Source organism: Danio rerio, chromosome 19, assembly GCF_052040795.2.
Source record: "Danio rerio strain M-AB ecotype USA chromosome 19, GRCz13ab, whole genome shotgun sequence".
NCBI classification, from domain to species: domain Eukaryota; kingdom Metazoa; phylum Chordata; class Actinopteri; order Cypriniformes; family Danionidae; genus Danio; species Danio rerio.
The window spans coordinates 35,916,625-35,935,039 of record NC_141039.2 but is presented as its reverse complement, the minus strand read 5'-3'; the positions used below and the strand labels follow the sequence as shown (position 1 = coordinate 35,935,039).

At 38.1% G+C, this 18,415-nt stretch overlaps 1 protein-coding gene across 50 annotated transcripts in view; it reads right to left on the bottom strand.

Annotated features, from left to right (window-relative positions):
- Window positions 1–594: 594 nt before the first annotated feature.
- runx1t1 (RUNX1 partner transcriptional co-repressor 1) overlaps window positions 595–18,415 on the bottom strand; it is a 233,037-nt gene continuing 215,216 nt past the window's right edge. For 14 of the 50 annotated variants that reach the window (XM_087295005.2, XM_087295008.2, XM_087295004.2 and 11 more), the window contains 6 exons: window positions 14,921–15,171; window positions 12,697–12,797; window positions 11,482–11,683; window positions 11,221–11,289; window positions 5,810–6,000; window positions 595–4,765 (listed from right to left, as the gene is read on the bottom strand). In XM_087295005.2, coding sequence (XP_087151131.1) covers window positions 4,484–4,765; window positions 5,810–6,000; window positions 11,221–11,289; window positions 11,482–11,683; window positions 12,697–12,797; window positions 14,921–15,171 — 1,096 coding nt within the window. In that variant the 3' untranslated portion in view covers window positions 595–4,483. The remainder of the gene's footprint in view (window positions 4,766–5,809; window positions 6,001–11,220; window positions 11,290–11,481; window positions 11,684–12,696; window positions 12,798–14,920; window positions 15,172–18,415) is intronic. The other 36 variants (XM_087295024.2, XM_087295020.2, XM_087295028.2 and 33 more) reach the window with 8 other exon arrangements.

Below are 18,415 nucleotides of genomic sequence, written 5' to 3'. Positions count from 1 at the left end.
ACATCAAAGTTCCCGAAAGCAAAGAAGGTCAAGGTGCTTCAGGATTTGCCAGCCCAGTCACCAGATATGAACATTATTGAGCATGTCTGGGGTAAGATGGAAGGAGGAGGTATTGAAGATTAATCCAAAGAATTGCTTTCTTTGCCATTCCTGATGACTTTATTAATAATTTATTTGAGTCATTGCAGAGATGTATGGATGCAGTCCTCCAAGCTCATGGGAGTCATACACAATATTAATTCTTTTTCAGTGCATCATGACTTTATATTCTATACTGTACATTATTTCTGTTAAGTGACAAGACTTTTGTCTAAGCAAAGTCAGATTTTACTGTACTAATTAAATAATTAAAAATCAAGGAATGATCTCATTTTATTTTGGTAAAATAAGTGTAATCTAGATGCCTTTGTCTTTCATATAACCCAGTTCTGATACCAAATGATCAACTAGAAGTCAAGTTTTTATTTGTTGTTCTTAAAACTTGTATGTAAAAATGTGAAGTATACTAATCTTAAAAAAGTTATTGATGCAACAAAACAGAATCCATTCTATCCCATAACAAACTCTAAAACAAAGACAAAAAGACGTCTCCAATGCAGGTATGAACATATTTATTACACAGTAAAGAGTACAACAATACCAGAATCATACTGCAAAGATTCACAGACTGACAGACCATTTACTACAGCCCCCCCCCCCCCCCCCAAAAACGAGAGAATAAAATAAAGAAAACAGATTAAACAAGAAACCACAGTTCAGACATAGTAGACTCAAAAAACCCTAGAGTATACTGAAACGGTGTGATGACGGACCACACCCTCCCAGCCCACCTGTAACCTGTGGTTCATGTTTCCGTTAAGTATTGCACAACGACTTTCATGAGTTTCATTTTTTTTTTCACAATAAAATTTTTCGAAGAACCCTATCATTTCCCATCCTGAACCCACCCCACCGAGTCATTTCACTTTATGTTCATTTATCATCCCAAAGTTGAATTCACTTTACAAACTGAAGAAAGAAAAAAAAGCGAAACAAAATAGCGCAAGAACACCTGGCAAAAAAAGGCATGCGCATATTCACCAACTGTTCGATCAGGTTTGGTGCAAATTCCCAATAAACACAAACCTAAATGACACCAACATGTGGCCAAGCGTATCTCACAACAGAAGACGGAAACTGGGGGGAAAGGGGGTGCAGGAGAAGAGAAGGGCAATAGGAATATATCACATTTCTCATCTTTGACCATTACTGAATTATAGTGTATATCAAATGAAGTCAACACTCTGAAATATTTTCTTTTTTTACTTTGAGTCGACTCAAAGTGATTTGTACGCATGATAAACTTAAAATTAACTTTTTTTTTTTTTTCATTTTACATATCCTATCCATTAAGCTTTTTTTTTTTCTCATGAGGTCTGCATTGTTACCAAGTAGTGATATGGTTTGCAGCTATATGAGCTTTTAACTTTGGGTTTAAGTCCTGTTCTCATGTGCCCATTTGGTTTGACTAGACCAGTGTCCGCTCAGCGACTGGTGCTCCTAACGTGCTGTCAGAGGTAGAGTGAGACTTTTTGCCACCGAGGAAAAAAGGTTGTAGCAAAACAGACGTACTAGAGTGGGAAGGAGAAGAAGGAGATTCTTAACGCTTTATCCGTGCTTATTTATTCAGGTCACCCTGATTGAACTCTACACTAACTGCATGTATTTCAAAAATAGTTTCAAGACAGCTCAGCTGGCAGATTCTGTGGAGATGTGGATGGGTGTCTTACACCCTTGATTTTTGGATTAATAACCGTAGCATGCCGGAGGAGGCCGGAAGTGCGTCCAGAGCCAGCCTCTTCTCCTAAGAGGTCAAAAGCACAGCGTTTAGCACCATGAGCCAGCTAATGCCTCATTCACACTAGCAGCGACTTTGTAGCTGCCTGTCGCTATACCTGCAAACGCAGGTTTGAGCACGGAGAATACAACCAGCCTTTGAGCGAGTAGAGAGTTCTACTGGTGCTCCTATTGGCTTTCGCTCAAGAAAAATCGATCTTCATTTGCATGAAGTTGAAGGATTCTCAACTTTGTCGCGTCTCTCGACTCTCCCACCTGGTCGCCAACAATTGCTGTTGCTCGACTAGGTCGCCAGAATTCGCTTACTCTCTGTTGAAATAAGTGGTGGCCTCTTCGCTTAGCTGCTGCGAGTCGCTTATAGTGTGAATGAGGCTTAAGTGCTCAATCAGACCCCTCTTTCTCTTAAGCCAACAACGAGGTTGTGTCGTTTAGTTTCTCACATGGCTTTTAATCTTGAGCTGAAACACTTGGTTTGGTTATGCGCCGTTCATGAACAAGAAGAGCCTTTTGGAGAGACGAATCCAAACGATACGGAAGGAAAAAAGGACGACATTGAAACAGTTGTGAAAACCTCGCCACGAGGGATCTAGATGTGGGATCCATCTTCCGGTTATTGCTCAGTCCTTCGGACTACATCGTCCACACATCAAACCTTCTTTCCTCAGGAACTGCTACATGGTTTTGAGTGGCTCCTCCTCCCTATGAGCTGAACAGCCCTGGCTCTGGACAGGGGAGAGTTAAAGGTTTTGGAATGGAAACATTGCTCAATGTGGTTTCCCCTGATAAACACGTGGAGAAAACAAGAATGAGTCTCTTTTGTCATGTTTAAATCTTGAATAAAATCAGGTTTTGGTCCTTCATGTCTGTCTTTGGCTGTCTTCCATGTTATGTCTTTTGTAATACTGTGTATCCTGGTGCTCTGCAGTGTTAAAGCTGTCTGTTTTTCACCTCTGCATTTGGAAAGTTAGTTTCTTAGTGTCTTTTTTGTACACTTTTTCTTTTTTTTGTAGAAAACAAAACAACATATACCATAGCGTTCAGTATGCATGTGCATGCGCTGTCCTTAACTATTCAAAGCAAAATGTTTCGAAAAATGTGAACAAAAGCAGATCGTGGTGATACTTCTGTTTTGTCTTTTGTCTTTTTTCGCTTTTTTTCATAGGTTTTATCCATTTTTTAACAAGAAAAGAAAATCACAGATATGTAACGAAGCACTCCAAAGAAAACCTATGAGGTGAGGCTCCCTATGGAGAAAACAAAAATGCCAAAAGAAGCATGCTGAGAGAAACCGTGACAGTGCAAATACATTTATGTACGTCCCATGTACAAAAACATTTATGTTAGCATTCCATGTAACATGCTAGTTCTCAGAAAAACATCTGAATGAGACCGAAGTAGCAGCTCTGAGAGATAGCGTTTGCCTTTCGAGGACAACGGGGGAAAAGTTTTTTCTTCTTCTTAGAGAACAACAAGGGGACTAGCACAAACACATACGAATAGAAAAGCAGCTTGCGAAAGATAGAGAGACGGAGAGAGAGAAAACAAGAGAAAATATGTTCTTCCTTTTTGCACCTAGAAAGACTAAAAAGTTGTGACTGTGGTTTAAACTATTAATGCGTTGTCACAATTGTCCAGCACATGTACAATAAATAACCATTGGAGACGGCACAGGACACAAGTGTTTAACACAATGAGATCTAGAAGGGCAAAAAGAAGCAGAACGAGGACTGATGGCGGGACAGGAGAGAGCTCCAACAGCCAATGATTTATGGGGAATTCCTCAGCCCTTTGCTTCCCAGCGGCTGTCACAGTGAGGTTCTGACAGTCCTGCACTGGTGGGCCGATGACTTCACTTCCTGTTTTGGGAGCTGCATTTGGGATCAGGGCTCAGAGCGCATCCTTCATTAAGCTGTGTGCTACTCAACATCCAGCTCCTCGCCCCTACATTCCTCAGTGAAACAGCGTTTTATTTCTCAGACCATTGACCTGGATATTATCTTGCAGAAGAGGGGCGAACATCTGCGTTCCTTCACAATCTGCTGCACATCTGCAGAACTGAGCGCGTGAGCCAGAAACGCCGTCTACTCCACCACATCTGACACAGATGCCCTTCATGGCAACGACGAACGTCGTGTTGACTTCTTTACAAGGAACGCTGTCTTTTTGTCCTAATAAAAGTCAGAGTCTTTGCTTACATCAGCTGTGAAGTATTTCCTTGGTTTTGTCATTTAAAGTGTCTTTAATGAGGTCAAATAGTTTCATATCCCAGCTACTGGATAAAGAGCTTTGAGAACGGAACAAAGGAGGAGGGGAAACCCAAAAAAATAAATGAAGGAGAGGTCGAATATACTCATCAAGAGGTCCCGGCTGTCTACTCCATTTGTCTTCTTATTTACAAGAATGCAAGAGAGCCACAACAACAATAAAAGACATGGCCAACAGTCATCCATAATAGCTGTGGCATTAATAAAGGACAATGAGAATTTCAAACAAAGAATATCTTTGCGTTCTCTATCATGGCAAGTCAATATGACCCGAAATGGACCTCCTGTGGGTGATCGCCCAAAGTAAGTACAGTCTTCTCTCTTTGTTAGTGCGCTAGCTTTAGCATTTTGGAGCAAGTGAGGCAGGTGAGTCGGCTTGGACTCTAGCGCGGCGTGTTCTCCACGGTGGAGGGCGTGCCGGGTGTGGCTGAGCGAGGAGTGGCGGCGGCAGACGGCGTGTCTGCTGGACTTCCAGCTCCGCTGCTGGGAGTGGCTGAAGAGCTGACGGTGGCAGGGGTCTCACCCTGCTGCTGGGCCTGCAGTGTCTGGCCACACACGTGGTGGTGCTTTTCCCAGTCTTTGTGCTGGCAGAAGGAACCGCAGTAACGCGCCGTGTTGCAGCCGCTGCAGGTCTCGCTCGCCTTGCGCCCACAATTCCAGCAACTCTGCGTGGAAAAGAGGGGGAAGGAAGGTTTAAGTTGTGATATGTAAAAAAAAAACACGCATGCATTTTTTTTCCACGGTATTATCCCAATTAGGAAATAATAGATGCGTAAATCTTTGAGAAAAACGAGAGCAAGTCTCAGCTCATTAGCAGCAAACATTTCCCATTTGAGTTTAAGTCTAAATAGAGAATTCTGCTTTATTTTTCGTTGGATCTCCCTTCTTTGAAAACACTGAAATAATGAGCTAGCTGGGGAGAAAAATAAAAAACGCAGCCATTTTACCCAGTTCCACATGGCGCGATGTGAGGACACATTTGTAACAGGTTAACTACAAAACGCTGAAAGATCACACAGAAACTCAGGTTACCACTGTGGCCTCTTTGTGTTTGTCTCCGGGCCAAATAAGAGCAATTATCACAAAGTCTCGAATGCGTCCCAGAGATGAGAAGCCGCTGTTATAAACGGCTACCGATGAAATCCTCCAGGGAGAGGTGCATAAACATGGCTCGTGCAATTAAACTCAGATGCGTGCCGCCTTTCTCTGCTAACTGATTAAACGAGCCGTACCCCTGCTGTGCGCAGACACTCGCCTGCTCCCTTCCCAATTTCCCACATCCAAATCAGTACCACCTTAACTGTCCACATGTTTCATTTAGAGAAGGAAGAGCGCCGCTCTGCCTGAGGTGATAAATGCAATGTTATATTCCTCGACTCTGCATGACACCAGCCTGCATGAGGAATTATCTGGGACACGCTTTCTCTTCCCCCCTGTGCTTTTCATATGATCTCAATGTTTTCCTAAAGATTTACATACTGAGGAGATCAAATTTAAGCTACGGACATACAACAATCCAACCAAGTGTGTGTGTATGTCATGTGTGTATATATCATAAAATAAAATGAATTCCCAGAGATAATATCTAATGCAAAAATAAAATAAACGATGGAATATATTACCATCCCAATGAATCATTGTGCGGTATGTGAATGCTGCAGCTGTCCACTGATATAATAACAATGTGCGCTAGGCGCACAAGCTGTTACCTCACTGGAGTCCTCCTGCTGGTTGATGACTGACAGCGCGTCCTCTGCTGCTTGCCTCCTGGCCTCAGCCACCGTGCGCTCCATCTTGGCTCGCTCTGTGCTGATCATCTCGTGTGCCTTGCGCTCAGCCTCTGACACGGCTTTCTGCAGCTCAGACATGGCCTGCCTCTTCACTTCATTCACAGCCTCTTCTGACAGAAAGAACACAGTGCTTTTAAGTGTCCATGGCATGGCAGGAAAAAAGCAGATGATAGTGCAAAGAGAATATAATGTAGACTATAAACACATCCAGATGTGCTTTGTTAAATAAATAAAAACCCAGCAAGCGTTTTTGTTTTTTGTTTTTAAAAGATGTCTAATAGACGTCTAAACATAGTCATTTGGCTAAAACAAGGCTAAATTTGGGCTGCAAGTGAAAATCTAATAGACGCCTAAGAATAGGCCAAAACTAGAGCAGTCATCAAATAAACAGAAATGAATGACTACACATATAAGATCTGTCTGATCTGTCTATTTGACGACTAGTCTAGTTTTGCACTATTCTTAGTTTAGTTTAGTTTAGTTTAGTTTAGTTTAGTTAGATTAAAAGTGTATGAATCCCCTTGGGGCAATTCATTCTGACATGGTGGTGCTTCACATGTAACAAGAATGACACACTTAACACAATAAACACCAACACTTAACATCAAGTAAACAAACACAAAAAAAAAACTGAAAAAAAAATTAAATAACAATAATAAATAATAATAACTAATAATAATATTCCATCGGTTAACTACATTTATTACGTAACAGAATTGCTTCAGGCACAAAAGTAAATTGATAACAATATGTGGAACATCTTATTGTCCTTAAATTTCACCTAAAGGGGGCACCCACTCAAAATATCTGATCAAGGAGTGTGTGATGTCTTCTAGTATTTTATGTGCTATCCTCAACACCTGCTGTTCGTATCAGTATGCAAGGCTTCGCAGGGGAACCCCTAAAATTTTTAGATGTTCATTAGATTTTCACTGACAGCCCAAGTTTAGCCTTGTTTTAGCGTGTCTACGTTTTAATGTCAATTAGACATCTATTAAACAAATAAAAAATAAAAATAAAATGTTTGCAGGGAATCATCAAATGGCAACAAAACTACCCAAAATATACACTGTCATTCTAAAAATCTCAGTTTGTTGGATATATAAATAACATTGATCATTTTCTGCAAACTACTGATGCCTTTTTTTTTCATATTTATCATAAAAATTCTGTAATTTTGCCATAAAATGACAAATGGTCAAAATATCAAATATATTTATTAGCATTTTGTGCAAAAACAATATTATAGAGTACAAAAATAGGTAAAACACTGTTCTGCATTTTCACAACTAAGAACCAATAAACATAAAAAAAACAATATATTAAATAACACAGTAAATTTAAAAAAATAATAATAAAATAAATAAATAAATCACAAAAAACAAATAAATAAATAAACAACTAGATAAATAATTAAATAAATAAATAATAAAAAAGCTTTATTTCTCTTCTGCTTTAAGACTAGTAGTGTCAATATAATTTAACAAAGGTCTCCATGCTTTGTAAAAAGATTTTTTGAAGACCCTCTTAATGAAAACCAAATTTTTTCCAACTTTAAACATTTCTTTTATCATATGAAGGTGGAGATGTTTGCACTTAAGGAGAATAATCCTCCAAGCCATTAATGTGGTAAAAGCAACAACGTTCTGTGTTCTTGAAGGAAAACTTGGCCCAAAAGGAATTCCTAACAGTGCTGTTAGAGGGTTTGGAGTGGCTGATATGTACAAATGTGTCAAATATTTTACACCAAAACTCTTCAGACATATTTTTAACTCATTTCTAGATAACGCGATGTTATACCTTTTTTCATCAAATTTTTTAGTTTATTTTAACCAATAGTCAAATAAATAAATACAACTCTTTATGTTTTTTTTTTTTATTTGAAAACTGAAAGAAATAAATATTTTACACAAATGAGTTCAAAAATATCTAGTAAATGTAAATAAACTAGACAATTTTCCATAATTTATAGATATTCTAAATAAATAAAAAACTGACCCCAATTTTTTGACCAGTAGTGTATACAGAAAGTAACTCAACATCTTATTATTCTGCATCTCAGTCAGTTTAATTGATGCTATTGTTCAAAAGCAGCTACGAGATTAATCTGGGGATTAATTAGAAACATCAGTCTTTATTTGAATGGGCTCAGACGACTTTCTATGTTCGCTGAATACAAATAAACAAGAAAAAGCGCTTTTGTTTCGCCTCAAACCAAAGAGTTTACTCTAGTGCACAAGACAGATTACAGGTAATCCTTGATATTTTCCTCTCTGAAGTATAAAAGCATTTCCTTGAATCTGTACTTTTACATTGTTATCCCATTAACCGTAAATACTTCTGGCTGGAAAACTCATCTCAAGAGCAGACTAGGGCTTTTTTCGTGTGTTTGTTTGTTTTCATTGTTCAAGGCTGCAGCCTGACTAATTGCATATGCAAATCGGGCAATTTATATTTAAATTATGCATTTCAATTGCACCCCCAAAGGCCCATGCAGATCAGGATATGGCACTGTGCGAGAAAAAGTCTTGAATATTCATCACCTACTGTACACAATCTTTCGTTTAAAAAAAAAAAACAGACACGCATCTCTTAGTACATAGTGGCAACTTGTGAAGACGGCTTTAAGGCAGCTTTGACTGTTTTAGCATGGATTCTGTATGCATCACAAGAGGGGTACAATGGTTTAGAAAAAAAGCTTAAGGAGCTTTATTGCACTTAAACTGTCACGGCAGTCTCTTGTTCTGAAGAAATGGATGGCTGCGGTTATGCAGACCCCAGTCTTGAATATGAGGGATTATAGAGCCAGGGACATTTCATCAATACTGGACTGAATTGTAAAACCATGGTGGTTTGGTGCGCAGAGTCGTCTTCTCGATGAGGATGAGGTTATGGAAAATGCACCACAATCCCTGATACGTTTTACTGCACTTAGTCTTGACAATTCAGATGGAATTTCAATCTGCGGTGATTTGTTTAGGGTGTTATTACCGCTGTTGTGTCGCAGGGGCAATGTATTACCCCAAATGAGCGTCTTCTGTAACGTCATTTTCATGGCAAGGTTTGTTTGCTTTTATAAAGCCTTTGGTAAGACCACACAGAGAAGACAAACTGCTTAAGCAGATGCGTCTGTCGTGTATTAGCAAGCCGAGGCCAAGGTAAACAATCTGCTATTACAGAATCCATCACTTGTCATATTTCACACAGATCAACTGCTCTTTAAACAAAGCCTTTTAATATCTTTATCCGTCTTTTAACCAGCTCCTCTGCTGTGATAAAACAGAGTGCCGTGGAGAGCTGAGAGCCTGTTGCACAGCTAATGGCAGGAGTGCTGAAGTGCTGTAAAGGCTGGGAGCACTTATGTGTCCTGTTCAGCCAGTGCAATAAAAGAGCTTTATGATCTGACTTCACTGTTGGAATGTGTAGAGGTGCTTCCAGTGAAAGCCAATCACCAAACTGCCCGGCACACGACTCCTGGAACGTTACAGGAGTCAAATTAAATGCCACAAAAACAGACAGACGTTTCATAATGCGCTACAGATCTCCAAGATCTGCTACATTTTTCCATGTGCTTGGTCTGCTTTTGAAGGTTTTTGTAAATGTTGCTTTTCAAATGTGCAAACCCAGCAGGCACAAGACGTTAACATGACGTCAGATTGATGTTGTACCCCAACATCGTGGGGACGTTCTGTTTTGTTTGGAAATAAAAATTGGGTTGACGTCAGAATCCAAAGTTAGGCTGATGTCAATGTCCAACCTAAAATCACATATCAACGTCTAATGATGTAACAGCGTGACGCTGTGTGGACGTTACCCCTATGACGTTTATCAGACGTTGGATTTTGGTTGCCATACCTGACAAATAAATGTCAGTATTTGATGTCAATATGACGTTGGTTTAAGTTGTTGGCTTGACGTTGGATTTTGGACACTTTCCAACACAACCTAAAATCAACCAAATATCAACCTTGTTATTGGATATCAAAATAATGTTGTTCTTAGACACTGGATAGTAGGGATCATCCCATTGTCCTTCCATGGTTCAGTGCGCCCTGTGATCCGCGGTTCAAAATATGCATTATTTATATTTGGTTTGTTACTTTAGTCCTGCTTCTGCTGGGTGTACTCCTGCATCCGATCACTCTCGCTATTCACTATTCACTCGGTTTAACCGCAGTCTGCTAAAAAAAGTATTCTTCTCGACTGACTGTTCCCGCTGAATTAAGAGAGAAAAGCCGGACGCTCTCTCTTTGCTCAAGTTTCTTTCACCACGAAGGTGCTAAAAGAAACAGAGCTCTCAGGAATCCTAATAAAATCATAGAAATCATAAATAAAATGTGTTGGTGCCTTGGCAATACAAGCATAATGTAAACAGAAGTAATCAATACTATAAAAGTGCTCAATTATTAAGATGTATGACATAATTACTATCTGCATAATTGGTTGAGACTGATGAGGGGAAATTGAAGTTTATTTTTTAAGCAATTTTATTGGACGCAATTTTCAAAATGCCCTACTTTTATTTAATTAATGCCAGAACTTGCAAATTAACAGTAATATGTGTGAAGCTGTTGCATTGTCAGGTGTTTGTTACCTAATATATATGTTTATTGTTATTTGAATTGTTCTGTAGGCATTATTTTCTAAGCATAGCACAAATTGTACCGTACCAAAACCATGACCCTAAAATCGTGATACATGCCGAACCGTGAGTTGATTGAACTGTTGCACCCCAACTGAATAGACAATGAATTTTGCTCATGACCAAAATCTAACCTAATATTAACGTCTTATGGCATTGTGTGCCTGCTGGGAAGCCTCAGTCTTGTCTTTAATTAGATTTATATTTTAATCAAGTATATAATTTTATATGTGCATCAAAGGGAAGCAATTCTAGTAGCTCTAAAAGCCTTAAGGAATTAAGTCCATTCAAAAATATGAATATATTTGTATTTTATTAATAAATATGGATCCATATATATTTTGTGCATGATATGTACATCCTTTGCTGTGCATAAAATGTTCCTCTTGATTATTTTTTGCAATCATGAATCTCCGTGATCTCAGGATAACAGCTGTTATGTCGAGATCACACCAGAGTTTGGTGTGACACTGACAAGGTTCCCACCTGACTCTGCAGTTCTGCATACAAATAACAAACTTGACTGACTGATTGAATTTCAGAGAGCTTTTAAATCATAGACAGGCTTTTGAAAGAGCTCTGTCTGAATAATTTAGCTTTGATTTTCCACCTGGGCTTGTGTGTGTGTGTGCGTGTGTGTGTGTGTGTGTGTGCATGTTTAAAAAAATAACAAAGACAGCATGCTAACCGGCTTTCTTCCAGATTTCTTCAGGTACGTATCCAGACACTGGCCTGTGAAGGAGCTCCCTATGTACTTCTGGAAGCAAGAGAAAAACAGACACCTTATTAACAGTCAACTCAATATGTGGTACATATATTTTCCAGGGATAAATAACTGATAGATCGTTATACTGCAATCAATCTGGTCAATGAACTGTAAATCTGCCCTATTAGAGATCAGATTATCAAGTTAAGACACAAATAGACCTCAGAGCTGCATTTAAGTTACCTAAAGCATTGCCTTCTTGGCTAGCGGGGCTCTGTTGTCTTGACTGACTGGTGCTAGTGCTGCTGGTTTTTTTAAGGTCTTCAGCATCGCTGTAACGCCGGATCCAGTAGTTGAGCTCTTCTCGGTCAGTCTCCTGGCACCTCCGCAACACTGTCAATGAGCGACGTGTCTTCTCCACCATATCCATAATGCAGTTCAGGAGCTGTGGGGCATATACATGTGGAGTGTTACCAACAACACATCTCCTCTGAACAGAGATGACCAATTTAGATAGTAAAACATGATGTTGAAGGGCTTAAAAGAATTCTGACACACATCAATGCTACAGACAGTTAATACTCTGAGGTTGCTCTTATAGATCATGAGACTTTTCAAATGTACAATAAATCAATTTTTCTACTTAATGTTCTTCTGACGCACTTGAGGCAATTGTTTACAAATAAATACAAGTAATATAGATGCATGACTTTTGGTTAAAAATGATTATAGTGCATAATTCAAAGACTTCACCTGATTCATAACTTGATGAATCAGCATTTTTGAACAGGTCTCTTGAATGAACAATTAGACATACAATTTTTTTTGACAGTTATATGTTGCCAACTACTGGTACAATGACATAATTCAGGGGTGGCCAACCCTGTTCCTGGAGAGCCACCTTCCTGCAGATTTCAGTTGCAACCCTTATCCAGATAACCTTAAAGGGTTAAACAAATGACTCACAGCATTACTATGGTCACAGAAAAGTTTGCGCTGTTATAATTCACTTACCCTTTAATATATTTTGGTGCGATTATTACCCGCTGTTAAAAAAATAAAATGTTTTGAATGAGAAGCTGTAATGTAGCCGTAGCAGGAGGAACTTTGGCATGGCGCCCTGCCATGGCAGAATGAATGTAGCGGAAACCATATATCGATTTCGGCCAAAAAACTCCTAATTGTTGGTATTTAGGAATGAAATCTTAGAGTGATAAATTGTGCAGCTCTAATAAATATTTGGGGTAAATTTGGATGTTAAATATTGCTGTGTTGGAATCTTGTTATGCTGCTCAAAACTGTCAGAGAAAAGAGACTTGCAAAAAAATGCCTTTCTGTGACAGGAAAAAAAAACATGCAAACACTGAAATGTACTTGCACACCCCTCTCATGTCTTTATCTCACATTCTCTCTCTCACACACACACACACTTTAGATAGTAATAAAAAATGTTATTACTTTTCTTACATGGTCAAGGTGCTTCCACTCTTCTGCCCATTCTCTGTCTGTGAGTCTGTGATCTATGACTTCCTCCTGGCGTGTGCTGCTGCCGTGCATCCCTGACACAGAACCGGAGAAAGAGAGAAAGAGAGAGAGCGAGTGTTAAACGTGTTACTATTTTCCTCGGTTTTCCATTTCTCATGCTTGCCCTCAGCAGCGTGTCGTGCCCGTCTGTTTCACAGCCATAGCTCACCCGCTTCCTGACATCCTCCATCGCTCACACACTCTTCATTCCTCACATGCTCTCATCCCTCACTCCGCTTTCCAGTGCAGCCTGCGGGCACGCTCTCTCCACGCCACGCCAGAGCTGCCAGCCTCATGCATATCTGGTGCATATATCACCGGCTAACGTGCTCAAGTATTTTTAGCACATTTAAACCCGATAGGGTGAGTAGGTTTTATGTAAACCTCACATCATTTTTAAAGGAGTTTATGTTCCTGATCCAACTGAGCCTCGCCTGGGTTAACTTCTGAGACTCTGAGTGGCACGCGGTGGACTTTTTGGAGATTTGAGCTGCTGGCAAACTTAGCTTAGGAATAAATGCCCCTTCATTTGCTTTTATTCCTAAAATGAATCTTAGTAATGTATTTTAAATTGCACACTTATGTAAATATTGTAAATACAGTGCTAAACATACTATGTGAGAACACCCCTCACAAATCTCTTAAACTCATATTTTCTACAGGATGCTTTACAATATTATATTTGTGCATATACATTAGATTAGTCAGTACTGAAGCCAAATCTGGAGCTAATAATAAACAAAATAACTTATAATAACGGTCCAAAATGAGTACACCCAAATAGGGAAAATATTAAATAAATACTTTTTAAAAGAGCAAAATTCAAGAGAAACAAAAAATGTAAAAATATTTTTTAAATGCGGTAGTTTTTTCTATTTTCTTCAATATTTAGCATGAATTTAAATGTATTATCATTCAATGATTCAAAAACTTCACCTGATTCATTACTTGATGAATCAGAATATTTGAACAAGTCTATTGAATGAATAATTAGACATAATTTTTTTAAACAAAACTTTTAACAATTTTTTTTACATGTTGCTAATTATAGCATGGTGGTGCAGTGGTGAACACTGTCACCTCACAGCAGGAAGGTCGCTGGTTTGAGTCCCAGCTGGGCCAATTAGCATTTCTGTGAGGAGTTTGTAAGTTCTCCTCGTGTTCATGTGGCTTTCCTCTAGGTGCTCCAGTTTCCGCCACAGTCTAAAGACGTGTGGTATAAGTAAACTGAATGAATTAAATTGGCTGTAGTGAATGAGTGTGTATGCGTGTTTCCCAGTACTGGGTAGCGGCTAGAAAAGCATTTCTACATGCGTAAAACATATGCTGGAATAATTGGTGGTCAATTCTACTGTGGCAACCTCTGAAATAGAGACTAAGCTGAAGGAAAATGAATAAATAAATGTTGCCATCTACTGCTATGATGATGTAAATCAGGGGTGCCTAACACGTCGATCGCAATCTACCGGTTGATTGCAATCTACCAGTCGATCGCAAATGTAGCATGGTAGATCATAGGGCATTAAAAAAAAAAACAGGCGACAGCCTATCATTCATCCACACTGAAACTTGTCGTTTGATTGACATACAAGGGAGCCAGTCTGATATCTGTCCTTTTCTATTGCATGTGCTTAACACCCTGCTAACTTTGCTAAGTGCTGCAAAACTATAGCGGCTAAATAACAATATTCTGCATAAATTTAAATGCATTATCTTTCTATTTGTAAAGATGTTTCTGTGACTAAAATATTTTTTAATAAATATATCTGATTAATAAATCAGTTTGTTCAAATGTACCGAAATATATTGTGTATATTTTATTGAAAAATAGATAAAAATGTTCATTTTCAAAATGGGACATACTCACTTATGTTGAGCACTGTCTATATATATAGCAATACACACAAGAAGTTTGAGTTCTACAAACGAAATGTTTGTGCTCAGAGAGTTTTGTGCTACAGTAAAGAGAGGGAAGTTTTTTTAGAGGAGATTTTTTTTATTTGAAACTTGTTTTTACCTCCAAATTTATAGGGGATTTGCATTAAGATGGAATATTTTATTCATCAAGTTAGGATTTAATGGTCACAGTCACCATCAAACTTTTACAGCACAGTAACGCTCTTATTAATGACTTTCTCCAGATGCTGCCGTCTCTTACCCAGTGGCCGAGGGCGGTCGCGGAGCTCGCGGTGGTTGGGGTGACGATAGGAATCTCTGTAGTGGTGTGCGATAGCCATGTCGTCCAGACGGTAGTGCTGTGGAGGGGGTGGTGTGGGGTGTGGAAGGCCGTTGGGCTGGTAGGAGAGCCCGTTGGAGGGGCTGAAGCGCTGTCCCGGGCTTATTGTGCAGGGCCTCTTGTTGGGGTGCTCAGGATGAAGGGGCTCCCGCTCAAAGCCGTTCTCTTTGGTTCTGGAAGGGGAAAAGATGAATCCAGAGTGAGAACCAAAAACAAGGCTTCTGCAGGTTTCACCAAGTCATAGTTAAGTCTTTTTAAAGACCATTGTAATATTACATTTAAATATTTCTGACCTATATCTGGAAGTTGGGCTTATTTGTAGACAAGATACAGCATTTACATTTGGACTGGCAAAAGAAATAACTACAAAGAACAACAGAAACCTTTTTTGAAATATTAAGTGGAACATTCAAACACTTTCAAAACGGTTGGAGAAGAAATGTATGACTGATGGATGGACAGAATGACAGAATAGTAGAGAAAGATAAATGTAAATTAACAGATAGAAAGACAGACAGACAGACAGACAGACAGAAAATGAACTGACAGATGGATGGATAGATGGACGGACGGACAGACAGAGAGACGGATAGACAGATGGTAGGATGGATGACATAGACACAGATATATACATAGATGGATGAATGGATGAATGAATGATAGATAGACACAGAGAGACGGATGGATGGATGGATGATAGATAGACAGAGAGACGGATGGATGGATGGATGGACGGACGGACGGACAGACAGACAGACAGACAGACAGACAGACAGACAGACAGACAGACAGATAGATAGATAGATAGATAGATAGATAGATAGATAGATAGATAGATAGATAGATAGATAGATAGATAGATAGAAACTGTAGAAATCTTTTCTTTCCTCTTTTAACACAACAGATTGTCTTTCCACAAATATCAGGCACCATGTTGTCTCACTAGATGTATTTTTTTTCTTTTTGTTGTTGTACCTCTTCAACAACACAGGCACACGATCTGACATTGAAACGTCTTTTGAGGACAGTGCTCATTGATGTTATGTGCTTTCCTCGCTGAGGGTCGGGGGGGAACGTGAAACTGCTCCTGAGGCAGTAAGAGTCTGTCATCTAATGTGCTAAGTAGAAAAGCAGCTTCTTTGACTCCGTCGAGCACTTTGTTGTCATGAAAAGGAGGTCTTGACAGAGCACATGAGGACCATAAGAGACGTGCACTTACAGAACTCACTCAGCAACACACCTAAACCCGGGGGCTTTCACATTGCGCTGCCCTTCACTTTCATGTGTCACAGGTCCAGGTGTTTGCAGATGCAGGTACTTGTGTGTGTGTGTTGTGAGGCAGCTGTCCCTCGGTTACCTCTGAAAGAGACTGAACTTCCTAATGAGCTGCTTTTATGAGCTGCTAATGCGCATCCATCACCATCCATATGCTCCTCAAAGCAACCTCTCTCTCCTCCACCCACACCTCCAAACACAGCTGCCTTTATTTTACCCCAGTCTCATACATTTTAATACTGATTCTAATTATATTCATTCTTCGTGAACTTTAGCATTTCTGATTCAGACAGAGCTTGTGGTTTACATGTGTCTCACAATCTTGCTTTTTCCACAAAACATTCATTCATTTCCTTTGGCTTAGTCTCTATTACAGAGGTCGTCACAGTGGAATGAACCACCAACTATAGGTAGATATCAATAAAATACAATTAATGGAAAATTTTATGAATAATTCTCGTTAACTTCCTGCTGCATCGGTATGTGATCTAAAGCTGATTAGCCATGTGCATGGATGCTTCCAGCCTTCTGAGCCTACCAGTAGGCACAGAGGGCCCCTACTGGCCCATATCTATCAACTGATAACGCTGATGCTCAAACCAGCGACTTTCTTGCTGTGAGGCGACAGTCGTAACACAAAAGACTTTTTAATAATCTTTTCCCCCCATTTTTTTATTTAAATTGAAATTAATATATTTAATATAAAATATAAAAGTATATATAGGCATTTTATGAACAAAAGTTATAATATGAATTAGAAAAAAATAAGGATCTTTATTCTGCATTATTGCATTAAATTGATCGAAAGTAACTATAAAGACCTTTACAGTGCTGGGCATAATGGAGTACACCCCATTTTGAAAATTAATATTATTATTCATTAATCAGTGAATATAGGCAATGTATTTTGGTGCATTTAAATAAAAGACATTTATTATACAGATATAGGTAATAAAATAATATTTTAGTCACCAAACATATTTAGAAATTGAAAGAGAATACAATTAAATTCAAGCAAAATATTGCAAAAAAAAAAAATAAAACAAAAAACCTACAAATTTCAACTAAATTTTTCCATTTTTATGTGTCTCTATTTATTTATTTATTTTTTAAATCGGTATTTAATATTTTTTTCTAACATATAAATTTGGCTTTACTAGTTTTTGGACCGTTATTGTAAGTTATTTTGTTAGATTAGCTCCAGATTTGGCTTCAGTACTGAATAATTTAATGTATCTGCACGAATATAATATTGTATAGTGTCCTATTAAAAATATGAACTTAAAAGATACATTTGTGAGGGGTTTACTTATATATGCTGTTTATATAAATATTGTTACTTAAATATTGTTTTTAATGAGGAATCCTGAACTCATATATTTTTTATTTTAACAAAAACACTGGAGTAAAAAAACACTGGAGAAAACACTGGAGAAAAGTCATGTGACATTAAAGACTGTAATAAATTAAAAAATTAAAAAATAAATAAATAAATAAAATAAATAAATACAGTTGAAGTCAGAATTATTAGCCCTGTTTATTTTTTCCCCAATTTCTGTTTAATGGAGAGAAGATTTTCTGATTTCTGAACCTAATAGTTTTAATAACTCATTTCTAATAACCGATTTTTTTTATCTTTGCCATGATGACAGTAAATAATATTCACTCATTTTCTTGTTGGCTTAGTCCCTTTATTAATCCGGGGTTGCCACAGTGGAATGAACCGCTGACTTATCCAGCAAGTTTTTACGCAGGCAAATTTATTGTATTAGGCAAGTTATTGTATAATAATGTTTTTTTTCTGTAGACTATTGAAAAAATATAGCTTAAAGGGCCTAAAAATTTTGACCTTAAAATGTTTTTTTTTAAATTAACAACTACTTTTATTCTAGCCGAAACAAAAAATACTTTTATTCAGAAGAAAAAACATTATCAGGCATATTGTGAAAATTTCCTTGCTCTTTTAAACATCATTTGGGAGATATATAAAAAAATAAAATAAAATCAAAGTATTAATAATTATGATTTCAACTTATATATATATATATATATATATATATATATATACTATATATTTTATTATACATTTAAAAATATATTATTTTACAACATTACTTTTATTGCATTTTTGATAATAATAAA